The following is a 26,812-nucleotide window of genomic DNA, read 5'->3' on the forward strand; positions in this document are numbered from 1 at the left end:
AACTTGTTATGCAGCAACAGATAACGAATAGCTGCTCGTGTGTCATTTCTTTATCAGGATCCCCAGTCACGCACGGCTGAACGTGTGCCCATACTCCCCCCTCCCGCCCCCTCCACACACCAGGGTTCTCACTCCGGGGTGCCAGCCTGTGTCCACGTGAAGGCAGTATTTTAGTTGCACACTGGCCCCTGGCTTCTCTCCTGGTGTCTGTACCTGTGTTTGCTGGGCCCAACTTGGAACTCTTGACTCCATGCAGCATCCCTACAAATCTCCTCCCCGGAGCCTGGGTCAGATTCTGTCTGAATCAGGTAGAGCCTCAGATACACGCTCCACCCCTGAATACTGCAAATTCACATCTTCTCCCTTTGGGCCAGGCTGAGCTCAGGCTCTGCAAAACCTGTGGTTTCCTCAGGATATACTGGCTCTTCCTGTAGCAGGAAGAACCATTTCCTCCAAGTCATGAACTTTCTCTCATTTGAGTTCCTGCCTCTTGTTCTCTGGCCGTTCTGAACTGGGATCCCCAGGCCAGAAGCCATTTTTTGCTTCCCAATGTTGGAATCTGAGGAGAGGTCTTACCCAGTACAATTATTATTTTTATTATTTTTATTTTTCGCTGCACTGGGTCTTCGTTGCTGCGCGCGGGCTTTCTCTAGTTGCAGCGAGCAGGGGCTACTCTTTGTTGTGGTATGTGGGTTTCTCATTGTGGTGGCTTCTCTTGTTGTGGAGCAGGGGCTCTAGGCGCGCGGACTTCAGTAGTTGTGGCACACGGGCTTCAGCAGTTGCGGCACATGGGCTCTAGAACTCAGGCTTAGTAGTTGTGGCGTGCAGGCTTAGTTGCTCCGCGGCATGTGGGATCTTCCCGGACCAGGGCTCGAACCGGTGTCCCCTGCATTGGCAGGCGGTCTCTTAACCACTGCACCATCAGGGAAGCCCTTACCCAGTACAACTGATTGAGGAATTCTTTTTTTTTTAATTTAATTTTTATTTTATATTGGAGTATAGTTGATTTACAATGTTGTGTTAGTTTCAGGTGTACAGCAAAGTGATTCAGTTATACATATACGTATATATAACCATTCTTTTTCAGATTCTTTTCCCATATAGGTTATTACAGAATATTGAGTAGAGTTCTCCGTGCTATATAGTAGGTTCTTGTTGATTATCCATCTTATATATAGTAGTGTGTATATGTTAATCACAACCTCCTAATTTACCCCTCCCCCAGATTGAGGATTTTTTTTTTTTTTTTTTTTTTTTTGGCCATGAGGCATGCGAGATCTTAGTTCCCTGACCAGGGATAGAACCCGTGCCCCCTGCAGTGGAAGAGCACGGAGTCTTAACCACTGGACCACCAGGGAAATCCCTGATTGAGGAATTCTTGATTGGAGCGGGCCAGAGGGCAGGAGGAGCAGAGGTGGATTTCTGGGCTGAGCTTTATTGGAAGAAGAACAATTGAAGCAAAACAGGGAAAGCTGGGGCCACCTGGGTATTTCTCCGTGGTCTCTGGTCCCACATCTACCTATTTATATCATGTGACAATATAAATTATTTTCCCTACCTTCATACCCCCGATCTTTCCTTTTGTCTTCACACATTACATTTTCAATTTACATTCTGTAAATCAGAACCAAGCACTGCAGACCAAGAAAAGCCTATCTGCTTTGGTTCTCAAATACTAGAGGAAAGAGCATTTTCCCAGGACTTTTGGGTTTACATCTGCAATGGTTTTCAGGACCAGACACAGAAGAGGATGTTTTCTATATTCTGGAGCTAGGAATACTCTAGTTACTACCTAGTTACCGTTCCACATTATGAAAAAGGATTCAGCAAGACTGGTTAGGTAACCACCACACAGATACCCGTATTGCAGACAGCTACAATCAGAGCCAGGGTGGTCTTCTCTGCTAGAGGCTCTTGCCAGAAGAGAGAGAATGCTGGCAGTTTCCTCCTCCTCTGAGAAGTGTCAGTGCTTGTTGCCCTACAAGGAAATACGCTGAGTGAGTTTCCCCGTGAGAAATAAGGGAGGCATGCAGTACGTAGGTCCCTGAGATGCAATAAAACACCACAGGCAATAGAAAATAATGGTTTCAGGGGAGGATGTGTTGGTGCACCTGAGTGCTAATTTTTTCATCCATTTCAACAAAAATTTATTGGGTATCTACTATGTTTCAGGCACTGTCTTAGGAAGTGATGCTACGGAAGAAGATAAGACATATAGAGCCATCACTGCAAATCAGGATCCATTCCAAACGATGCAAAGACCTAACCATAAGGCACAGAAGCCATGAAATACTATAAGTATGGAAGAGTATTTTTTAAAATTAATCTCAGATTTGGAGTGGTCTTTCTATGTATGATGCCATAAAAATTTTAAATGTTCACACTTTTTAAAAGAATGAAATAATGCCATTTGCAGCAACATGGATGGACCTAGAGATTATCATATTAAGTGAAGTAAATCAGACAGAGAAAGACAAATAGCATGATATCACTTACATGTGAAATCTAAAATACAACACAAATAAACTTATTTATGAAACAGAAACAGACTCTCAGACATGGAGAACAGACTTGTGGTTGCCAAGGGGGACGGGGGGTGGGGCAGGGGAGGGTTGGAAGTTTGGGATTAGCAGATGCAAACTATTATATAGAGAATGGATAAACAACAGGGTCCTACTGTATAGCACAGGGAACTATATTCAATATCCTGTGATAAACCATAATGGAAAAGAATATGAAAAAGAATACATATATATGTATATGTATATATATCTGAACCACTTTCCAGTACAGTAGAAATTAACACAACAATGTAAATCAACGATACTTCAATAAAATAAATTTTAAAAAAAAGAAAAACAAGAAAGTCTCCCAGTTCAAAGCTCCTAAGATTAAAAGGCTAATTGGAAACACCTGGACGTTTTATTCACCCAGATAAACTTTCGAGTCACCCAGATGGCCGTTTGGTCTCTCCTCAATTCCTTGCCTGAAATGTAGTCTATAGCTTTCACAAAATGAGAAAAAAAACTAAATCAGCTCCTCATTTGGCATCAGTGAGCAATTTTTACTCCTTCCCTGGAACAAATGGTATCCTTTTGCTTTATCTGCCAAAAACAGATGGTAAAGGTGGGCAAGGAAGAGAGCCACCTTGGGCAGGACTCTTTCTCCATTGGCAATTAGATTTATTAACTCCCTATATCTTATGGTTATAAATATGTCCTTATCATTACTCACGTCTCTCATTGGATCAAAGCTTTCCCATGTAAGAGGACCACCATTACTACTGTTGATGAATTTCTGTTAGAATGATTTTTCTACACCTGGAAATTCCTCTTGCCCTGTCTGTTGAGTGTGCAAGTGGACTATTAAATCTAAAATTGCATATTTTAAGGAAAAAAAATTTTTTAACTGGAAAAAAGACATCTGAAACTTCAAAACTCTCAGAGGAACCTGCCTTCCATGGTCCAAGGTTTCACCTGGCTTTGATAACTCTATCTTCACCAACAAGGCCACATCAACTCTTCCTTTATGAGATAATTACTGGAAGACCCATGAGAATTCCATACATGGCATGGGCTATAGAAGATTCCAATTTGGTCAGTTCAGATATTCTGTACTATTAAAATGAACTCATTAACTTATCAATTTACCCATACTTATCACCAGATTAATGTTGTTTTTCCTCCTGTCCTCCCATCAAAACTACTCCACATATAGAAAGTGGAGATTTGGTTCTCTGGAAATGGCATCATCAAAGATTAACCTTGAACCTAATTGAAAGGGTTCATATCTGCAAGTCCTAACTCCTCCACCTGCAAACAACAGTACTGTAGATCAGGTCCTCCACCCCTACACTTTTCTTGGAATATCCTCTGTCCACAGTATTCTTGTAAACTCCAAGAGAGCCCTGATTTATTTTTTATTAATAATAGACTTTATGTTTTTTAGAATTATTTTATTTTATTTAACGTTTATTTATTTATTTGGTTGTGCTGGGTCTTAGTTGCAGCAGGCAGGCTCCTTAGTTATGGCTCACTGGCTCCTTAGTTGTGGCATGTGAACTCTTAGTTGCAGCATGATGTGGGATCTAGTTCCCTGACCAGGGATCGAACCCAGGCCCCCTGCATTGGGAGCATGGAGTCTCAACCACTGTGCCACCAGGGACGTCCCTAGAATAATTTTAGATTTACAGAAAAAAAAATGAGCAGATAGTACAGAAGTTCCCTCTATACTTCTTCCCTACACACATAACATATTACATTATATGGTACGTTTGTGACAATGAATGAGCCAATATTGATACATTATTGTTAACTGAAGCCCATAGTTTACTCAGATTTCCTGAGTTTTTAATCTAATGCACTTCTTATGTATCAGACTCCCATCCAGGATGCCATATTACATTTAGTTGTCATGTCTCCCTAAGCTCTTCTTAGCCATGACAGTGTCTCACTTTCCTTGTTTTTGATGACCTTGACAGTTTTGATAGTACTGGTCAGGTATATTGTAGGATATGCTTCTATGAGAATTTATCTCATGATTTTCTCATGATTAGACTGGGTTAATGGGATTTGGGGGAAAAGAGAATTGAGGTAACGTGTAATTTTCCCCACATCAAATCAAATATGCTATGGTATAACAAGAAATATATTTGGTCTTTGTCTCTGGTTCCTGAAAAAATCTCCCAAAGCCCTTGGTATTTCCTGAGTGATAGAAATGTCTTTGTTATTCATAGAGACCCTTTTGAGCACACCTGAGTTTATGTTAATGAGGTGACTTAGGGTAAGGTCCCTAGATAGGCTTAGGATGGGACCATCTCCCAAAAAGACCAAGTGATTTAAGGTTGGAACTTTCAGCTCCATCAGCCTCTGGGAAGGGAAAGTGGTAGTCGTTGGGGGGTACAGATTAAACTCTATAAAAACTCTTGAACAACAAGATATAATGAAATTCCAGGTTGAATCTGGTGAACTCATGCATGGGGACAGAATAGCATGGGGACAGAAGCTCCTGCACTTGGGACCCTTCCAAACCTCACCCTGTGTATCTCTTCAACTGGCTGTTCATCCGTATCCTAATAGCCTTTGTAATAAACTGGTACACATTAGTAAATGTCTCCTTGAGCTCTGTGAGCCAGTCTAACAGAGGATCAAATCCAAGTAGGGGGTTGTAGTAACTTCTGATTTATAGTCAGTTGGTCAGAAGCACAGGGGACAATTTGGACACGCAAATTGGTGCCTGAAGTGGGGGCAGTCTTGTGGGTCTGAACACTTAACCTGTGGGATCTGATGCTATCTCCAGGTAGATAGTGTCAGAATTGAGTTAAATTTGTAGGGCATCAAATCAGAGTCTGCTGAGAACTGGAGAATTGCTTGGTGGTGTTGGAAAACACACATCGGAATTGGAGGTACACACTATCAACTATCCTGGCTTTGCCCAACCTCAGCAACTTATAAGACTGATAATGAAATAAATCATGATAATCCTAAAAAAAAAAAAATCATGAGTAGAATACACATTCTTTTCAAGCTCACATACAACCAAGATAGACCACATCCTGGGCCATAAAACAGAGCTTAAAAATTTAAAAGAATAGAAATCAAACAATGTATGCCCTCAGACCACAATAGAATTAAACTAGAAGCCAACAACAGAAACATAGTTGGAAAATTCTCAAATAATTAGAGATTAAACAATGCAGTTTTAAATAACATGTAGATAGCAAGGATATCTCAAGAGAAACTAAAATATATTTTGAACTAAATGAAAACAAAAATACAGCTTATCAAAATTTGTGTGATGCACTGAAAGCAGTGCTTAAAAGCGGTTGTTAAAAATTTATAGCATTGAATTTATACATTAGACAAAAAGAAATATTTAAAGTCAGTATAGCTTCCACCTTAGGGGGAAAAAAGAACAAATCAAATCCAAAGTAAGCAGAAGAAAAAAAAAAATTAGAGCAGAAATCAGTAAAACTGAAAACAGAAAATTAGTAGACAAAATCAACAAAACTAAAAGCTGACGCTTTGAAAAGATTAATAAAACTGATAAAATTCTAGCCAGGCAAATTGTATTAGTCTGCTCATGTTGCCATACCAAAAGAACAGAGTGGGTGACCTAAACAACAGAAATTTATTTTCTCACAGCTCTGGAGGCTAGAAGTCCAAGATCAAGGTGCTATCAGAGTTGGTTTCTGGTGAGACCTCTCTTCCTGGCTTGTAGATGGCTTCCTTCTTGCTGTTTTCTCACATGGTATTTCTTCCATGTGCATGTGGAAAGAAAGTTATCTGGTGTCTCTTTCTCTTCTAATAAGAACACTGATCCTATCAGGTTAGGGCTCCACCCTTATGACCTCATTTAACCTTAATTACCTTCCTAAAGGCCCTATCTTTCAATACAGCCACTTTGGGGTCTAGAGCTTCAACATATGAATTTTGTGTGCAACGGGACACAATTCAGCCCATCAAAATTAACAGACTAAAAAAGAGAAAGACACAAATTACTAATATCAGAAATAAAGGAGAGACTATTCACTACTGATCCCATGGTCACTAAAAGAATAATAAAGGAATGTGATGAACAACTCTATCACAAATTTGATAACCTAGATGAAATGGGCCAATTTCTTGAAAGACATAATCTTCCAAAACTCACACATGTAAATTAGATAACTCAATTAGATCTATATCTACTAAAGAAATTGAATCAATAATTAATAACTTTTCAAAACAGAAAAAACAACAACAATAAAAACCAGGTCCAGATGGGTTCACTGGTGAATTCTACCAAACATTTAAGGAAGAAATTATACCAATTCTCTAAAATTTATTCCATTAGACAGAGGTAGAGGGAATATCTCCTAACCCATTCTAAGAGGCTAGCATTACCTTAATGTCAAAACCAGACAAAGACATTACAAGACCAGTTATAGACCAATACTTATTATGAACACAGATATAAAATTTCTCAACAAAACATTATTAAATGGAATGTAACAATATATAAAAAGAATTATACACCATGGTCAAGTGAGTCATACACTGCTGGTTCACCACTGGAAAATTAATGAATGTAATCAATCTCATCAACAGGTTAAAGAAGAAAAATCACATGATCATATCAATAGATGCAAAAAAAACCGCATTTGATAAAAATCTAACACCCATTCATGATAAAAAAATCTCAGCAATCTAGGAATAGAGGGGAACTTACTCAATTTGATAAATAACATTTTAAAAACCTATAGCTATCATCTTACTAATAGTGAGAAACTAGATTCTTTCCCACTAAGACAAGGATGTCCCCTCACATCATTTCTATTTAACATCATACTGGATGTCCTAGATAATGCAGTAAGACATGAAAAGGAAATAAAAGGTATACAGATTAAGAAGGAAGAAATAACACTTTGTTCACAGATTACATGTTTGTTTATGTAGAAATCCTAAAGAACTGACCCCTAAACCCTCTCAAAACAAACGAACAAAAAACCTCCTGGATCTAATAAGCAATATAGCAAGGCACATGGTTAATACACAAAATATACAAAAATCAGTTGCTTTTCTATATACTAGAAATGAACAATTAGAATTTGAAATTAAAATACAATACCATTTACATTAGCACCAAGAAAATGAAATAGATTAAAATATAAATCTAACAAAATATGTACAAAATCTATATGAGGAAAACTATGAAACTCTGATGAAAGAAATCAAAGAAGAAATAAACAAATGCAGAGATATTCCATGTTCATGGATGGGAAGTCTCAATTTTGTCAAGATTTCAGTTCTTCCCAACTTGATATATAGATTTGAAACCGCACAACTCAGATTGGGACTTGAACCCACTGTCTTTTAATTGAGATCACACCTGGTCTCAGGACTTAATGAAGCTCAGGTTCTTTATGTCTCATCACAGAAAGAATTCAGTGAGAGACAAAGTGATAGGTAAGGAGTGGATTTATTTAGAGAGATACATATTCCAGAGACAGAATATGGTCCATCTCAAAAGGCGAGAATGGCTTTGGGAGGAACATACTCCACAGACAGAGTGTGGGCCATCTTAGGTGAGAGGCCCTGAAATATGGGGGTGGTTAGTTTCTATGGGCTGGGTAATTTCATAGGCTAATGAGTGGGAGGACTATTCCAACTCTCTGGGAGAAGGGGCAGGGATTTCCAGGAATTGGGCCACCGCCCACTTTTTGACCTTTTATGGTCAGCCTGGAAATAGTCAAGGTGCTGGTGGGTGTGTCATTTATCATGTTAATGTGTTATAATGAGCATATAATTAGGCTCAACATCCACTAGAAGTCGAATCTTCATCCATCTTGGACCTGGTGGGTTCTAACCAGTTTATGTCATACCCTCAAGGGCTATGTCATACTTTTAGAGTTTGTACCATGCCCCCTTCCCTCCTGTTTCAGATTCAAGGCAATTCCAATTAAAAAAAAAAAAAAAATCCCAGGAAGTTATTTTGTAAATATAAACAAACTGATTCTAACATTTATATGGAGAGGCAAAAGACCCAGAATAACCAACCTAATATTGAAGGAGAAAAATAAATTGGAAGACTAACACTATTTGATTTTAAGACTTACTATAAAGCTACAGTAATCAAGGCAGTGTGGCAAAAGAATAGACAAATAGGTCATGGAACAGAATAGAGAGCTCAGAAATGGACTCATACAAATTTAGTCAACTTGTCTTTGACAAATGAGCAAAGACAATTCAATAGAGCAAGAATAATCTTTTCAACAAATGGGTGCTGGAACAACTGGGCATCCACATACAAAAAAAAGGAAGTAAGGTCTTTACACCGTCCACAAAAGTTACTCAAAATGGATCCAGATCTAAATTTAAAATGCAAAACTAAAAAATTCCTAGAAGATAGCATAGGAAATTTAAATGACCTTATGTTTGGCTATGACTTTTTATATACAATACCAAAGGCACAATCAGTGAAAGAAAAAAATTGATAAATTGAACTTTATTAAAATTAGAGTTATGTTACCGAGTCCAAGCTTGCTAAGCTCGCCGCATGACAGGCCAATAAATCGGAGACGAGGTGTTGAGGCAAGGAGTGTGACTTTAATCGGAAAGCCAGCAGACTGAGAAGATGGCAGACTAAAGTTTCAAAATAACCATCTTATCAGAGTTTGGATGCCAGTTTCTTTTATAGCACAGAGAGGGGGAGGAGATGAGGAAGTAAAGTAAAAAGGCCATAAGTTTTGCAAATATCACCTGGAATGGCCAGCCTCGGGGAGGGGATTTGTGAATTTCTTCTTTCTTGTAGCCATCCACAGGTGGACAAGGTCCTGATGTTTCCCTGAACAAAGGCACTTTGGTTTAACATTCAGGCAGAGGGGCAGGGCTCCCGGAGGCAGGCCATTATGTATACACAGTATCCTTTTAGTGAACAAAAGCAGTGGAAAGTAAAGGTTAAAGTAAAAGAAACAGATCCAACACGTAGTCAGATTTGGCTCTTCCCTGTTAGTTATAAATACCTTTACCTTCCTCCTGGACAATATAAGGGACTTGGAATATTAATCACTTTGTCTCATTTCAATTTCTATGACTTTTCTTGTACGCATGTGTAGGGGAGCAGGATTTGCCACCCTAAATTATGTCTCTTTGGCACTTTTTTTTTTTTAGCCAGGCCGTGCCAGCATGCTAGTTCGATTCTAGTTCACGCAGGATTCTAGTTCCCCTGCCAGGGATCAAACCTGTGGAAGCACGGAGTCTTAGCCACTGGACCGCCAGGGAAGTCTCAGCATATTGTTTTAAGCTGGTTATTTTCTGAGAAACAGACAGGAGAAGGGCTCTGAAGACAAAGTAGGAGTTGCCTTCGTGTAACAAACATTTCCATTTGTAAGGGAAATCTCCATTCATGTCTCCCTGGAAGAGAAGGATGAGCAAATCTTTAGAAACTCTTATTGGGTGGAGATTTAAATGTGCATCACAATCACCCTTGTTTACTTTGCTATTCCTGGTAACCTCCCACAACTGACTCTTCCTACTCTCGACATCCTCTTTGGTCTTTTTTTTTTTAATGGGATTTTTAAAAAAAATTTATTTTTGGCTGCATTGGGTCTTCGTTGCTGTGCACAGGCTTCCTCTAGCTGCAGAAAGTGGGGGCTAGTCTTAGTTGTGGTGCGCGGGCTTCTCATTGCAGTGGCTTCTCTTGTTGTGGAGCTCAGGCTTTAGGCACGTGGGCTTCAGTAGTTGTGTCACGCGGGCTCAGTAGTTGTGGCTCGTGGGCTCTAGAGCGCAGGCTCATTAGTTGTGGCGCACGGGCTTAGTTGCTCCGTGGCATGTGGGATCTTCCTAGACCAGGGCTCAAACCCGTGTCCCCTGCATTGGCAGGCAGATTCTTAACCCCTGCGCCACCAGGGAAGCCCTCCTCTTCTGTCTTTAGCTGAAGATGTTATTTAAGGTGAGGGTTTCAGCCATTTTGGTGTGTTACTCAATTTTTCTGGGTCTCTCCCACGTATACATGATATTAAGCCTTGTTTGATTTTCTCCTGTTAATCTGTCTCATGTCAATTTAATTCTTAGATGAGTCAGAAGAACCTAAAAGAGTAAAGATAAATTTCTTCCTCCCTGACACATGGTAATCCCATCATTCTATCTCCACAAGGAAATATTATTCATGTTTCATACAGATAATGAATAGTTGTATTAATCAGATACACTCCTCTCTCAGATCCTCATTCCTAGAAATACAGAGCTTTCACCTGGAATCACTTTTCATTGTTCTTAAATATAATCTTTAGAACTGCATTTTCTGCAGATTAATTTTCCTTTTTTTTTTTTTTTTTGGCTTGAAATAATCTTATTTCATAAAAATGGAAAATTCTTGAAAGATGCTTTTACTCTGTATAGAAATACAGGTTGGTAGTTGTTGTGGTCTGAACGCAGGTTGGAAAAGAATTTCCAGACATAAGGCAGAACGTAAAGAAGACAGAATTTATTAGAGGGAAGGGTCGCTGCCAGAACAGCAGGCCGACTTCCTAATAGTCTGGGAGAGTGGAGCCCGAACATGTGCTATTGATCAGTTTTTATAGCCAGAAAACAAAGGAATGGTCTGAGGTGAAAATTTCGTTTACTGATTGGTCAAGGCACATATACCTTCCTTCTATAGGGTGGGAGTGGGACAGGGCAGATGCCTTTCCTTATTTGGGACAGGTCCTGCTGCCCAGGTGGGCGTTGCCCAGGTGGGCTCAGGAATTTCGTAACCATCGAAACATAGTGGGGAGGGTGAGTAAGAATCCGGTAGGGGGTGTAACGCTGACACTTTTTCAGGCAGGGTTGTCCTTTGTCCTTGAAGCACCATTGTCCTTGGAGCACCACAGTAGTAATTCCTTCAGTGGTCTGAATAGGTCCTTTCACTGTGTCCCGGAACCACAGCTATGTATTGGGAATGACAGATGACAGATAACTTATTTTGTTTATAATCTCCTGGTCTTAGGTTAGGTTGGGAGCATAAATGCTAAGACTGAGATTGAGCCAATGACTAGATGGGGTTTTTGGTTGCCATATAAAAGAGAGGCTGAGAGTATTGACTGGGTAGGAGTAGTAAATGGGTTAACAAATTGTTCTTGAAAGTGGTTATATTCTCATCAATCCTTTTTTCTCTTTCTGTTCACCAAGCTTCCCTTACATTCAATTTGGACCATGTAAATGATCTTGGGGTGTCGACTGAAAAAAAAATGCACCACTTAAAATTTAAGAATTATGTTATATTTGGGGCATTCCCGAGGACTATAGCCCGGGAAGGCGGCCTCTCAGATAGAGGTAATGAAGGAGCCAAGATATACACAAATTTTTACTGGAAAAAAAAAAATAGTAGTCAAACATCAAAAGATTACTGCTAATCACAAAAAAAAGACATCTTTTTTTAAAACAAATATTTATTTATTTATTTGGCTGCGCCAGGCCTTAGTTGTGGCATGCAGGATCTTTTAGAGGCAGCATGTAGGATCTAGTTCTCTGACCAGGGATGGAATCCGGGGCCCCTGCATTGGGAGCACAGAACCTTAGCCACTGGACTACCAGGGAAGTCCCCAGACATCTTAAGTTAATGATTTCAGTGTCTTTCTATGCATGGGAAGATGCAAGTCTGGGCCCACCGAAATTATTCCTTAGCTATGCAGAAACTATGTGCCAGGCCCTGTTACCTACCTTGAGATAGGTAGTGTTATTTCCCCCATTTTATTTACTGAATGTTAATGAGAGTCCGTTTTCCTTAAACTGGAGTCCCCCGGAAGGTTTGTTGACACACAGAAGGCTGGGTCCCACCCCCAGGATGATTTCTAAGTGTCTAGGTTTAGGTTAGTGCCCGAGAACTTGCACTTTAAACAAATTCCCAGGTGATGCTGACGTTACGGGTTTGAGATGCACTGAATTAGAGCAACATTTAATGTTAGTACACAAAGAACCCGTAAATTAGATATTAGGCTCATTTTTCCATGTGAATCAAGGTCCCCGGGAGCCTGAGAGGTAAAGGGGCCAGCTACGCCCACACAGGTACCAGTGGGTCTCATATTACAGACCTCTGAAGGCGGGCGGGACTTGGCCCCAGAGGCCTGGGGACAGCCCCTTAAGGAGGTGCAGCTCGCGGTGCAGCCCGGCCAACGTCAACCAGCAAGGTCCGCTCTCCTGCCCCGCCTGCCTCCCTCCCGCCTCTCCCCCGCCGCCCCCGACCAGCCTGGCCGGATGCAGGACAGAAAACACGATCCAGGAGGCTGTGCCGGTGCGTCACCGGCTGGCGCTGGGCCAATGACAGCCCCGGAGAGTGTCGTTTCTTAGGGCCGAGGAGGTGGGGGCCGGAACTTCCTGCGTTTCAGGGCAGCAAGTCATTTCCCCGGGCCGGTGCGCCCCGAGCCGTGGGCCCGGGGCTGGGCCAGTACCGCTCTTACCAGCTGGTTTTCGGGAGCGGGAGGGGAAGGATAGGGAGGCCAGGACCCTCCTCCGCGCCTTTGAACTAGTCGTGAGCCCCTGGAACGCGGTGTCCGCCAGGGTCCCGCCGGGCCGCGCGCTCTCCGCGGCCCCAGAGCGGCATCGGGCTCTGGGTGCCCTTGACCCCGGGGAGACTGAAGTGCCACCTCGCCCCGGGCAAGGCGAGGCGGTGCTAGGCTGAGCCCGCGACACCCGCCTCGGTCGCCCGCCTCTTAGGGCCCCTGCGTCCACGGGCTGCGATGGCGGCGGCGGCGCTGATGATGGACCAGGCGAAGGTGAGTGGATGGGCTTCAGGCCCTCAGCCGCTCAGCCCCCCACCCTCACGTGCCCGGCGCCGGGGTATCAAAGATGGGCGATGCCCTACAACTTCACGTCTTTTTCATCTTTCTGCTTTTCAGTCCCGGGTCTCCGAGGGTTTGAGAAGGGGAGCAATCCCTCCCAGCCTAGGGTCCTGAATCCAGGCCAGAGATTCTAGAGGGCAGTTCCTATTTCTAAACTCTAGTGGGATGAGGTGGGAAAGGGTTTCCTAGGCACGGGAACCAGCACGTGCAAATGCCTGATTGAACTGGGAGTGTTCAGAGAGCAGGTGGGCTGAAGTCAGCCCTGGAATGAAGTGTTGGGGAGCTGGGGCTCTCTACTGAGAGTGCTGGGAGCCACAGAAGGTTTAGAGCAGAGGAGGAAGATGATCTGACTTAGGTCTTAGCAGGGTCCTATGGATGCTGAGTGGAAAACTGACTGCGGGCTGAGGGTGAAGGCGGGGAGAGCAAGGCTGGTGCAATACTGCAGCCCATGTGACTAGGGCAGGTGGCTGGAGGCCGAAGGAGCGACTGGATTCTTCTAGGTGTGTCTTTTAAGCTAGTCTGACCAGATTTTCTGATGTGGAGGCTGACAAAGAAAAGAGGTGACGTGATGGTTTTTGGTTTTAGCAGCTGGAAGGATGGATGAACCATCAACTGAGAAGGGGAAGTTGGTTGTAGGAGGAATTTTCAGTGGAAACAGAAGAAGTTAGGTTTTGGCCATGTTGAACTCTGATGTTCCAGGGACCCCTGAGTGAAGTTGAAGGTTGAGCAGCTAGACACACAGTTATGGTGTTCTGGGGAGGCTTAGTTTAGGTTATGAGACACCAAATATACAAAGGGACAATTGACGGACTATATATAAAATAGAACTCTGACCCACAACCTGCAGCAATCTGCCCAGGCAACCAACCCTCTTATCTACAATAAACAACCCAGGAAGCCATCCTGCTGAAAGTTAGACTTGCAGGAAGCCAGATTGCTATCTCTAGTGACAATCCAGAAAGTTAAACAATAACTTCTGTAACAATTGGCCCCAAAAGACCAGGACTTAATAGCTGACAAGTCCTCTAATTTTTGTTCCTACTTCCAACATAGGACCAACCAGAGAAAGCCAAATATGCACCCCTAACCAATCACATAGGATGCCCTGCTCCTAGTTAGCCTGCCTACAGCTTCCCCATGCCAACAGGGCACACCTGAAGCCTTCCTTTTTTTTCCACTTACAAAGCTTTCCCACTCCTCTGCCTGCCTCTGAGTCTGTGCCAGAACATAAGCGGTTGACTCTGTTTCTATAGCAAACTCAGGGTAATTAGCCTTTGCTGTTCTCATTTGGTTGGTCTTTATTTTCACAGTTAGAAACATCGAGGGACTTCCCTGGAAGTCCAGTGGTTAAGACTCCACGCTTCCACTGCAGGGGGGGCCGGGTTCGATCCTTGGTCGGGGAACTAAGATCCCACAAGCCATGCGGCATGGCCAGAAAAAAAAAGAGAAAGAAAACAAAAAAAGAAACAACCAAGATATGGCGTCTGGTGTGTGGGCAAGGGTGTGTCGGATTTAGGAGGGTGAAACTTCAGGTCATGGTGGCAGTGATGTTAGGGGGAAGGGGGAGGGGGGGCCTGAGAACTGAGAACGGGGTATCTTGCTGGCTTGTTTGGCATCATAAAGACAGATGAGGGAGAGTTATGTTTATGGTGGTAGTTGGGCAGGGGGCTGTGTGTAGGGAAAAGTGGGTCTGGCAGGTGGCCAGATTTTCCTGGGGGCATAGATATGAGAAGGGGGGCTGAGGCTTCGTAGTATTGGAGGTCGTTTTTCAGTGAGGCCTGGGCTGGTGCTCGTTCAGCCATCTTCGTTCTCACCAGGGCTCTGTGGACCCTTGAGGGGGCCCGGGGATTTTCAGTCAGGCTGGGGAACCAACTCAGGGGCAAATGGGGCAAGTGAGAGAGCCATTAGACCCTGGTGGGTGGGGGGTAGGAGGACCGGAGAGGTTGGCTTTTGAATGAGTGATTGATGAAGGGACAGAAGAAAAGGGCCAAGGGCGTCTGATGTAGTCCTGGGTGGCTTGGATTGAAGGCAGGAACGGGGCCAGGTGGAGAGGCCTTCACATCAAGGGTGGATGTTGCCCTTGGCAGTGGGAGCCACAGAAGGTCTGGGGGCAGGATGGGATCATGGCTGTATTTGCCAAGAATTCTCCGGACTGTCAGGGAGGGGGCAGCTTCCTCCTCTACCCCTCCTTTGAGTTCTTGTGGCTGGACTAATAATAAAAGTAATATTAACAGGAGAAAAACAAATTTTAATGCACATGAAGGTCTCACAGAAATGCGACCTAAAAAGTGGCCAAAGCAGGCAGCTTTTATACTTATTAGACAAGGAAACAATACATTTGTTAGGAACTGACCGGACAAAGAAACTTAGGTTTTGGGTGCCCAATTAGTGAAGAAGCTAAACAAAGTTCAGGCTTCAGGTAGTAAATTAAAGAAGTAACAGGGTTTTATTTACATAGGTTTCTTGGCCCAAATTCCCTATCTTTGGCAATAAGGGTGTTCTTTTTTTTGTTTTTTTAATGTCTACTTATTTATTTATTTGGCTGCGCCGGGTGTTAGTTGCTGCATGCGGGCTCTTAGTTGCGGCATGCAGGATCTAGTTCCCTGACCAGGGATGGAACCCGGGCCCCCTGCATTGGGAGCGCGGAGTCCTAAATAAGGATGTTCTTTATGTCCAGATGCAGGGAGTGCACTTTTTATGTGAGAAGTTTATTTCCTGTTTTCAGGGAGACAGAAAGGAGGGTCAGAGTGTCCCTTGTGTTGGCTGTTTCTTCAGTAACTTTAATTCGAAATAATCAATATGCCATTGAGAAACATTTAGGGGAGGCCCACCTCGGGTCTGACAGTTCCCTCCTCTGAATCGTCCTCTGTGGAGAGAGAGACTGGGTTAGTGGAGTCCTACAGTTCATTGAACCAGTTTCTTAGTTCTGAGAACAGGTTAGTTCAGTTAAACAGTCATACCTTATCTTAGGAGGCAGTGATGCAGGGGGGCTCCCAAAGCTAGGCCTAGGTGCAAGCAATCAGGTATTTAATAAGAGACATTTCTAGGGAATCAAAAGAAAAACAAAGGTTAATGATCGGAGCAGATTATAAACCAGTTTATAGACCAGGATGCAGTCAGTCAAGAAGATTTCGAGATGTCAGGGTTGAAGCATTTTTTGCAGTTTGAAATGTCTCTGATGTCACCAGGTGTTCAGGAAAACTTTCTGAGTGGCTCATACAGTAAAAGGCAATTTTAGTTCTCAATGATTCCAACGCAATGATTCCAAACTCAGTTTTAGTTCTCAGTGATTCCAACTCAGAAGGGTGAGAGAAAATTGGAAACATTAAAGAGTTGTAGCCAGATATTGGAGGAAACTAGAAAAATTCAGGATCCAGTCCAGTTTTCAGGTAAATAACAAAACCTCAATGAAAACTAATAGCACTAGAATCATATATACAAGTGTGCATTATAGTTTCTATTGAAACATAATTTTATTCTCTCAAATCACTCTAATTTCTACCAAAGATAGTCAAATTAAGACGAATTTGTTTGCAGAGTAAGTCTAGATTCCATAAACTCGGCCTGATTATTTATACAAGTCCAGCAAGAATAGGGCTTAGCCATATAGGCTCTTCTGAATCTGCTTTGCTGGAACTTTTCATGAGACATTAAAGCAGTTAGTCATTATCTTGTTTGTTTGTTTGCTGACAAACTGCAACAGAGACAACATTAGCCCGTTTGACTAGTACACTCAGGTAGAACAAAGGTTGTTTATCTACATTACATTTAATGCTAACTCTGAAGATATACCTGTATTAATTTAACCAACAAGTAGCTTTTATTTCCTAAAGATTATGAAAAACGTTTGGGTTATTTTTTATTACATATTTGAGACTTTTTATATAAAAAAAAGTCTTGTTTATTTAAGCCAATTAAATAGAGCTCTTTTACAGATTAATTTTGGCAATGCCATCCGAGGTAACATACACATATGGACATATAGATAAACTCAACCAGAGATCTCATAGTTCTCATTTTAAAACTTTAGCCATGAATCAGGTACAATAGAAAACTCACTAGTTTATCAGTAACAGTTGGAATGAATTAGATTATTTGCTCAGCTAGCTAGTCTTTTATTATTTGTGTAGAAGACTTTTAAGATCTGTATTTGCCCTTGACAAGCAATTCTAGGGAGGCTGTGACTTATTAGAGTTTGAGCAAGAAAGTCCTTTTAACAGTGGGTGTTTGAAAAAGCCTCTCTCTCTTTTTTCCTTTAATTTCAGGTTTTACTGATTGAATTAGTCCGGGCTCAGGCTCAGGCTCTGTGGGCTGTGTTTATATTCAAATACATGACTTATAACTTGAAGGGACAGAGAAAGAAAATATGTTTTGGAGTATACTTGTCTATTATCATAGGTCTTAGGGTAATTATTATTAAATGTTTTTCTTAAGTACAGGACAAGTTTGTGCCAATATCCTGATCTACTATAATATCGGCAAGCATTTTGAGAGGACTAGGTGAGACCTTGGGACGAGTAAAGTTCAGTGGGCTTTGACCTGTTTCTAGAGTTGTACTTCTGGTTTTATAGAGTTTTGTAAGACAAAGACAGTTGTTTCTATTAACGCTTAAATATTGGCCTCCAGCCCATTTATTTTCTGATTATTTGTAGGAGAGCCTGGGAAATTGCTGAGAAGATGGGGTGATTTTTAAGGAGAATTTATGTTGGATTTTTGTTTTAAGTCTAATTTCTGTTTTTTTTTAATCTTAATAAGAGATTCTCTAAGAGTAGTCGTTATACTTTTTTTTTTTCTTTTTATAGAGCATTTGATCCTCCCATAAGGACCAATATGACAGCTGTTTATTATGAGAGCTCTCAATTGTTTTTTCCTTTTAAATATAGCCAATTTAAAGGATCTATCATCTGGCCATTGATGAGTAGGATCTTATATTTTCACATAGTGACTGAGATCAATGTTTTATTATGGCTTAACCAAAGATGCAAGAGGCATCTCACAAGAAGAGTATATAGCCCTCACAAGATCCAAAAAGCCCACTCCCAGAATCAGTCTAAGAAGGTAGAACCCCTTTGTTGCTACAGGTGGTAAGAATGGTGTAGGGAAAATGGTGTCTCCAGTGTCCCACAAAAATGTGGGGCGCCTCCAGCCATAAAACCGATAATTTATGGTATCCGGCAGGCACTACTGGAATGGGACTTTTCCAGCACTAAAAACCAATAAAGGTTGCGATGACAGAGGCCCCTTATGGACTGGGACGCCTTACGACAAAGTCCCCTGAGAGCTGGTATGGCCGGACAAAGAGCTTGGCCCCCAGATTCACCCCAGTAAATGCACCTTCTGGATGGCAGAGACCAGAGACAGTATTCTCACTGGACACAAAGCCAAGCTCTGAGGACATAAAACAAGATGGAAGGAAAAACCTCATCTTTTTTTTTTTTTTTTTTTAATAAAGAACCCAGAGCAGGACTTCCCTGGTGGCGCAGTGGTTAAGAATCCGCCTGCCAATGTAGGGGACAAGGGTTTGATTCCTGGTCCAGGAAGATCCCACATGCCACGGAGCAACTAAGCCCGTGCGCCACGACTACTGAAGCCTGCGCACCTAGAGCCCATGCCAAGAGAAGCCACCACACACAGCAACAAAGACACAACGCAGCAAAAATAAATAAATAAATAAAAAGAACCCAGCAAAGTTTGTCGAAACAGATGCCGGTCTGGTGAGAACTGCTAATTCACCAGTGGGTGAGGCTGGCTTGAACAGCAGGTTCATAGGGCCTATGCCTGTGTTCTGCCCTCTGGTTCTTCCTCGTGACAAGCAACACGACAGAGACAGAGAAAAACAGTGACCATCTCTGGGAGGTGAAGGATAAGGATTCCCAAGTCACTAATCCAAGGAACTAACCAGCTCCACAAATATTTTCTCCTGCTAATTTAAATTTAGAGACAGAGAAAAGGGAGTCTCACCACTTTCCCTCCCACCAGAACTTGCAGGCAGAGACCCGGGAGGCCGACTTGGTAAGAAATCTTACCTTCTGCAGTCTTTGTCAGATGCCCCCGGATCTACAGCATCCTCAGGGCGGGAAGCAGGCTCCAGCCGGCCTCCTGCCTGGCTCACCAACTGTCGGGAAGGGGGAAATTTCCCCCTCTACCCCTCTTTTGAGATTTTGTGGCTGGACTAATAATCAGATTGACACAAGACAGATTAATAGGTGAAAAGGAAACAAATTTTAATTCCTGCGCATGGAGGTCTCATAGAAATGGGACCTAAGAAGTGGCCAAAGCAGGCAGCTTTTATACTTTTTGGACAAAAAAACCAATAAATTTGTAAGGAATTGACTAGACAGACTTAGGTTTTGGGTACCCAATTAGTGAAAAATCTAAACAGAGTTTGGGCTTCGGGTAGTAAATTAAAGAAGTAACAAAGTTTGTTTATATAGGCTTCTTGGCCCCGAAATCTCTATCTTTGTTGATAAGGGTGTCTTTCTACCTCCTTGAGGTAGAAAGACACCCTTTTACATGAGACATTCATTTACTTTTACATGAGAGATTCATTTCTTGCTTTCAGGGAGACAGAAAGGAGTGTCCCCCTTGTGCTGGCCGTTTCCTAAGTAAATTTAATTCAAAATAATCAATATGACATTGAGGCACATTTTGGGGTGGCCTACCCTGAGCCCCAGCAATACCATGTAAAGAGTGACAGTGCATGGAGATGGCTATGATGTGGGCTGGGATGGGGAGGGGGTACAGCAACAATGGGGATACAGTGGTGAGGTCCAGGGTTTGAGGAAATGTACAGTCCAAAGAGTGATATGCATGTGGGGAGGGCATGTGAGCTGTTGCCCCCAGGGCCCTGGTACTGGGGATTACGGAGAAGATTGAGCCCATGTTTGTTTGTATCTGGAAGGCATGACATCGGCGACACTAGGGGCCCTGCACTTCAGGCCCAGAGCATTGCTGGCATTGCTGTGGGCTGAAAAAGCAGTCATAGAAGGCATGGAACCAGGGCCTGGGATCTCCTCTGAGTTGGGAAGCTGGGGAGGAGGGTGAACAGGGGATAGACAGGGAGTCCTGAGGAGAGAAGCTGATCATGGAATGAACTGTCCCCATCATGGCAGGACTGTGTGACCTTTGAGGACGTGACCATTTACTTCTCCCAGGAGGAATGGGGACTCCTTGATGAGGCTCAGAGACTTCTGTACTGTGATGTGATGCTGGAGAACTTTGCACTGATAGCCTCACTGGGTAAGGCTTTTACACCCACCCAGGTGTCCTCAGCTCATCTCTGCCCATCCTCTTTTCCCAAGAAGGGGCTCTTTCCTTCCCACAGCCGGACTGTGGGCACTGCTTCCTTCCCCCCCACCTTTTTAAAAAAAATAAATTTATTTATTTTATTTATTTATTTTTGGCTGCGTTGGGTCTTCGTTGCTGCCTGCGGGCTTTCTCTAGTTGCGGAGAGCGGAGGCTACTCTTCATTGAGGTGTGCGGGCTTCTCCTTGCAGTGGCTTCTCTTGTTGAGAAGCACGGGCTCTAGGCATGCAGGCTTCTGTAGTTGTGGCATGTGGGCTCAGTCGTTGTGGCTCACGGGCTCTAGAGCGCAGGCTCAGTAGTTGTGGCGCACGGGCTTAGTTGCTCCGTGGGATCTTCCCGGACCAGGGCTCGAACCCGTGTCCCCTGCATTGGCAGGCGGATCCTTAACCACTGTGCCACCAGGGAAGTCCCCCTTCCCCCCTTTCTGGTATACGGGCCGTGGGTTCCAGAGCTGAGCTGTGTGCAGGGTCCCACGCTCTCCCCAAGCAGCCCCAACACCTGCTGCCCTGAAGCCTTGTGGGGAAGGGTCCCAGAAGGAAGAGTCTTGCAGTCAGCCCAGTGGATCCCGTCTGACTTGGCCACTGCCCGCCTGGGTGATCGTCCAGATCTATGACAGTTCTGTTCTGCTCTTTTCCTTTAACTAACATTTCCTAAGGCCTGACTGCCAGGAATGCTAGGCACTGGTGGTTACTATTTGCCATGACCACTGAGATGTTCCTGCTAGACCTCCCTTGTGTGTTCCTTTTGTAATATTTTGTTTTCTTTCCTGTGGTCTGTTGTTGGGTAGTTCACCAGGGCAAGTGCTGGCCCCTTACCTGTCCTGTTTTCCCCTTAGGACTTACATCTTTCAGGTCTCATGTAGTTGCCCAGCTGGAGATGGGGGCAGAGCCCTGGGTGCCTGACCAAGTGGACATGACGTCAGCCATGGCAAGAGGGGCATATAGAGGGCCTGGCTCAGGTAAGTGAGAGATGGGGGAGCATGTGACATCACTACTGTCTTCAAATCATACCTGCCACTTTTCTCGTGTTCATCGTTGTTTTGGTGCCAAAGCCTTATATCTCTTCTACCTTTCCTTTCCTGTTCTTGACACATTGCCTACTTGTCATTTCTGCTTTGATTTGGGGCCCCTGGCTGTGTCACTGTTTCCACAGCTCCCTCTGCAGCACTCTCCAATGTGGACCTGCACTTAATATGTCATGAGATGTACACATTTCCTTTTATAGTCCTTGAACACCAGCTAGCCAGTTGCAATCAGATTTTCCCGGCCCTGGACACATCCTTCTGCACAGTCCTCATGGGTTACCAGCAGCCAGGGCTCCCCTGAAAAGCCTTTCTAGAGAAGTGAGGAGGAGACTTGCCTTTCCACCTGATACTGTGCACATCTTTGTGTCCTTGCTCCTGGTAAGGCCTCCCCTATTTCGTGACCTTACCAGGCACAGCACAGCAGAGAAGACCATTCCTTATCCTGACCTCAGGCCTCTCATCTTGCCAATACTCCCATGGACTCATTCCTGGATCAGACTTGCATTTGTGATTGGGTTGTTTTCTTCTATGAAAATTAATATGAATGTCATCAGCATTTTTCTACTTTCAGATTTTTGCCATGGAACAGAGGGTGAGGAGTCACCTGCTGAGCTTAGTGTTTCTGTAGAAGTGTCACAGGACATGAATCCCAAGGTGGTTCCATCCACCCAGAAGGGCTACCCCTGTGACCTGTGTGGCCTACACCTGAAAGACATTGTGCACCCGGCTGAACACCAGGCAACACATCCCAGGCAGAAACCACATGTGTGTGAGGCATACAGGAGAGAGTTCAAGTTCAATGCCAACCTTCACCAACCACAGATGCAGCAGAACGTGGACAAGCCTATTGCAAGGAACGAAGGCAGCGCCTCGCTTGTGAAGAGCTGCAGAGATGACACATCAAAGAAACCTTTCACACTGAGGGAGGGTGGGAAGGCCTTTGTGTCCAGATGTGGTTTTCTCCAGCACCAGGTCACTCCCCGCATAGTGGAGCCACACCAGAGCTCCGAAGGCGTGGTGGATTTTCCCACTATGCAATGCCGTAAGAAGTGCAGTGAATTTCAGAGCGCTCTCAGTGACAAATCCTCACTTGTTCAGCAGAGAACCCACACTGGAGAAAGGCCTTATGAGTGCAGCAAATGTGGGATATTCTTCAGCTACGCCGCTGGCCTCTTTCAACACCAGAGAGATCACAATCGAGGAAAGCCTTATGAGTGTGGTGAATGTGGGACATTCTTTAGCCAGCAGTCCAGTCTCATCAAACATCAGAGAGTTCACACTGGTGAAAGCCCTCATGTGTGCAGCGAATGTGGGAAATTCTTTAGCCGAAGCTCCAATCTTATTCAACATAAGAGGGTGCACACTGGAGAAAAGCCTTATGAGTGCAGTGAATGTGGGAAATTCTTTAGCCAACGTTCCAACCTCATTCATCATAAGAGGGTTCATACAGGTAAAAGTGCTCATGAGTGCAGCGAGTGTGGGAAATCCTTCAACTGCAACTCCAGCCTAATTAAACATTGGAGAGTTCACACTGGAGAAAAACCTTATAAGTGCAATGAATGTGGAAAATTCTTTAGCCACTTTGATGGACTTGTTCAACATCAGATAGTTCACACTGGTGAACGACCCTATGGGTGCAGCGTTTGCGGGAAAGCCTTTAGCCGAAGCTCCGACCTCATGAAACATCAGCGAGTTCACACTGGTGAACGGCCTTATGAGTGCAGTGAATGTGGGAAACTGTTTAGCCAAAGCTCTAGCCTCAATAGCCATCGGAGACTTCACACTGGTGAACGGCCTTATCAGTGCCCTGAATGCGGGAAATTCTTTAGTCAACGCTCCAGCTTCAATAACCATCGGAGACTTCACACTGGTGAGCGGCCTTATGAGTGCCTTGAATGTGGGAAAACCTTCAGGCAAAGTTCTAATCTGAGGCAGCACCAGAAAGTTCACAAACCAGACAAGCCATATAAGTGCAATGAATGTGAAAAAGCCTTTAGCCAAAGGTCTACCCTCATCCGGCATCAGAAAATTCACACTAGAGAAAGGAGTTCAGAGAATGTGCACCCTCCTTCTTCAGCACGACAGCACCCACTAGAGATTAACTCTGAGAGTGGTCTTTGTGAGGGAGCTGTCAGCCAGAAGTTGAACCTTGTTCATCCAAATATCTATGCTGGGGAGATTCCCAATGGATGCTAGATATATTGGAAGCTTTCTGGAGCAAGGTTGCATTTTCTGACCACAAACTTTGCCAGAGTTTTTCTCACTGCTAATGTCTGTGGTAGAAGTCATCTCAGTTCTACCCACTGGCAGGTCTCCAGAGTGTGCATCAGCCACTTTCCTGTGCTCACGGAAGACAGGCCTCTGTTTCCTCTTTCCAAGAGGGAATCATGAGTAGCCTGAGGCCATGGGAAGATGTCATTCCCTCCCCCTGTGACTGGTTTAGCTGTGGACATGACCCATCTTTGGCCATGAAGACCTGAGCTGGGTCCTACTGGCAGCTTGCAGAGGTTTCCCTTTTTCAAGGACATTTGTTGATCTTGTATGATGCTTGTGATGGATTCATCCAGCTTCCACATTACCCACCTTAACAACTATTTACTTTACATTGCTCTGGTTTGGGTGATAAGAGCCTTACTGATAAAGCCACCTTTCATCTCCTGTGTTCTGATAACTGTGGAGTGGGTTGAGAACAGAATTAAGGTCTACCAAACCAAAGGGGTCTCCAAATTTATTGCTTCAGGGAAGAGCAGGATGGCAGAGTGCAGTTTTCAGTCCAGATTTGGCCTCATTTGTGTTGCCGCCCAAGGCATCCTAGGGAAGCTTGTAGGGCTTTGTGGGCCTAATGTTGTGGTCTGAATGGCATGAATTTTTGTGAATCAGAGATTACTCTGAGGAAGGGGAGGCTGTGCAACCTCCAGTGCATCTGGAAGCAGCATGAGTTGGGCCCCTTGTTTACTGGGGATGCCTCCTATTCCTTAGCACTGTTGAGTAGACACTGTTTACCTGGCCCCTGCCAAGGAGTTATATGCCCTTGATGTCTAATGTTCCAGCATATGTCACCTACTGTAAGACTTACTGGGTCCAGTTGGCAAACTAGAGGGAATGTACCTGTTCTAAAAGTGCATCCACAAATGTTCCCTTAAATGTGACTGTGCAGGATTCAGGATTTGCAGAAGTTCTCAGGACCTCCAGACCTCTGTCCTTATGACTAAGGTCACTGGCAGAGCAAATTATCTCAAGGTTTTGTGGAATACTGCAGGCTCTCTGCATTATTCATGTCAAAGCCATTGCTGTGTTGGCAGGAAAATGGGGACTAAGAGAAGGTAGATCCTGTACGCCAGGGATGAGGCATTTGTGACATAGCCAGCCATCTCTGCTGCCAACACATGAGGAGAGAGGTAGTAGAGTCAACGTGGGGTTGCCAAATCTTCTAGTTTTCCAAAATGAGTAGGAGATCAGATTTTTATGTGCAACAATTTCTTTTAATGCTTTGCTGAGATATAATTTTCATGCAATAATTGGCTGTATTTAATGTGTACACTTTGATAAGTTTTAAAATATGTATACACTCAGGGAACCAACACCACAATTATGATAACGAACTTATCCATCACCCACAAAGCTACCTCATGCCCCTTTACTATCCCTCCTTGCCTTCCCCAGGGAACCATTACCTACATCCCAAGGAAACCATTGATTTACCTTTTTTTCACTATAGATTTGTTTGCCTTTCCTAGAATTTTATACGATTGGACTCATAAAGTATTTATACTCTATTTTTGGTCTGTTTTCTTTCATATAGCATAATCATCTTGAGAATCATCCATTCTGTGTGAATGAGTAGTTCATTCCTTTTACTGCTGAGTAGTGCTCTGTTGAATGAATACCACAGTTTTTATGCTTTTTTTTAAATTAAAAAATATCTTGTAAAATACACAACATAAAATTTACTGTCTTAACCATTGTTAGGTGTACGGTTCAGCGGTATTAAGTACAGTCATATTGTGCAACTATCACCATTATTCATCTCCAGAGTTCTTTACATATTGCAAAACTGAAGCTATACCCATTAAACAATAACTCCGTATTTCCCCCTTCCCCAAGCCCCTGAAAACCAATATTCTACTCTCTGTAATGGAATTTGACTACTCTAGTTATCTCATATAAATGGAGCTATATATTATTTGTCTTTTTGTGACTGGCTTATTTCACTTAGCATAATGTCCTCAAGTTTCATCCACGTGTCAGAATTACATTACTTTTTAAGCTGAATAATATGCCATTGTATGTATATGTCATATTTTGCTTATTCATTCATCCCTCAATGGATACTTGATTTATTTCCTCCTTTTGGTTATTGTAACTAATGCTGCTGTGAACTTGGGTGTACAAATATCTCTTTGAAACTCTGCTTTCTATTCTTTTGGGTATATACCTGAAAGTGGAATTACTGGATCATATAGTAATTATATTTTTAATTTTTTGAGGGAAAAAATTGTGTTTCCCACAGTGGCCATACCATTTTACATTTTCAGCAAGGTTTCTAATTTTTCCACATCCTCACTAACACTTGTTTTTCTGTTTTTTGTTTGTTTGCTTGTTTGTTTTGGATAGTATCTATCCTGATGAGTATGAAGTTGTATCTCGTTGTTTTGATTTGTATTTCTGTAATGATTCATGATGGTAACTATTGTTTCATGTGCTTACTGGTCATTTGTATATTTTCTTTAGGAAAATGTCTATTCAGGTCCTTTCTCCATTTTTGAATTGGATTGTTTGTGTTTTGATGGTGCTGAGTTTTAGAAATTCTCTCTATATACTGGATATTAATCTCTTACTAGATTTGTGATTTGCAGATAATTTCTCCCATTCTGTGGGTTGCCTTTTTACTATGTTGATAGTGTCCTTTGATACACAAAAGTTTGAAATTTTCATGAGGTCCAATTTTTTTTTCTTTTTTGTTGCCTGTGCCTTTGGTATCATATCCAGAAAATCATTGCCAAATCCAATGTTATGAAGATTTTCCAATGTTTTCTTCTAAGAGTTTTATAGTTTTGCGTCTTACATTCAGGTCTTTGATCTATTTTGAGTTAATTTCTGTGTAAGGTGTTAGGTAAGGCTCCAGCTTCATTCTTTTGCAGGTGGATATTCAGTTTTCCCATTGATTGATTTTGTCAAAAATTATT

The 26,812-nt window shown here is 43.0% G+C and overlaps 2 protein-coding genes across 18 annotated transcripts in view; one reads left to right on the plus strand and one right to left on the minus strand.

Moving 5' to 3' along the window:
* Positions 1–7,409: 7,409 nt before the first annotated feature.
* The window catches only part of LOC309648815 (zinc finger protein 780A-like), a 35,586-nt gene continuing 16,183 nt past the window's right edge, over positions 7,410–26,812 (minus strand). For 2 of the 14 annotated variants that reach the window (XM_082437906.1, XM_082437907.1), the window contains exons 3-5: positions 16,258–16,302; positions 16,129–16,163; positions 13,251–15,506 (exon numbers count right to left, since the gene is read on the minus strand). In XM_082437906.1, coding sequence (XP_082294032.1) covers positions 15,202–15,506; positions 16,129–16,163; positions 16,258–16,302 — 385 coding nt within the window. In that variant the 3' untranslated portion in view covers positions 13,251–15,201. Of the gene's footprint in view, positions 11,406–13,250; positions 16,164–16,257; positions 16,341–20,530; positions 20,966–25,465; positions 25,499–26,812 lie in introns of those variants that run through there. The other 12 variants (XM_082437905.1, XM_082437904.1, XM_082437908.1 and 9 more) reach the window with 10 other exon arrangements.
* ZNF792 (zinc finger protein 792) lies at positions 12,782–25,402 on the plus strand. Of its 4 annotated transcripts, XM_082437872.1 has the most exons (4): positions 12,782–13,231; positions 20,410–20,536; positions 21,438–21,560; positions 22,198–25,402. In XM_082437872.1, the coding sequence occupies exons 1-4, from the start codon at positions 13,196–13,198 to the stop codon at positions 23,820–23,822; spliced, it is 1,911 nt and encodes a 636-aa protein (XP_082293998.1). In that variant the 5' UTR covers positions 12,782–13,195; the 3' UTR covers positions 23,823–25,402. The 4 variants fall into 4 exon arrangements, with proteins under 4 accessions (XP_082293998.1, XP_082294000.1, XP_082294001.1 ...); XM_082437874.1 differs by lacking the exon at positions 20,410–20,536 and having other exon boundaries at positions 12,783–13,231; XM_082437873.1 differs by lacking the exons at positions 12,782–13,231; positions 20,410–20,536 and adding an exon at positions 16,527–17,797.

The sequence above is a fragment of the Balaenoptera physalus genome (genome assembly GCF_965194825.1).
Source record: "Balaenoptera physalus genome assembly, chromosome: 19".
Taxonomy (NCBI): Eukaryota; Metazoa; Chordata; class Mammalia; order Artiodactyla; family Balaenopteridae; genus Balaenoptera; species Balaenoptera physalus.

What these genes read in the sequence shown, in the direction of transcription:
- ZNF792 (XM_082437872.1), top strand. Translation starts at nt 13,196, where the DNA reads ATGGCGGCGGCGGCGCTGATGATGGACCAGGCGAAG. An exon ending in TGATGATGGACCAGGCGAAG is followed by an intron (nt 13,232 to 20,409) that starts GTGAGTGGATGG and finishes CCATCATGGCAG; the next exon opens with GACTGTGTGACCTTTGAGGA. An exon ending in ATATAGAGGGCCTGGCTCAG is followed by an intron (nt 21,561 to 22,197) that starts GTAAGTGAGAGA and finishes TTCTACTTTCAG; the next exon opens with ATTTTTGCCATGGAACAGAG.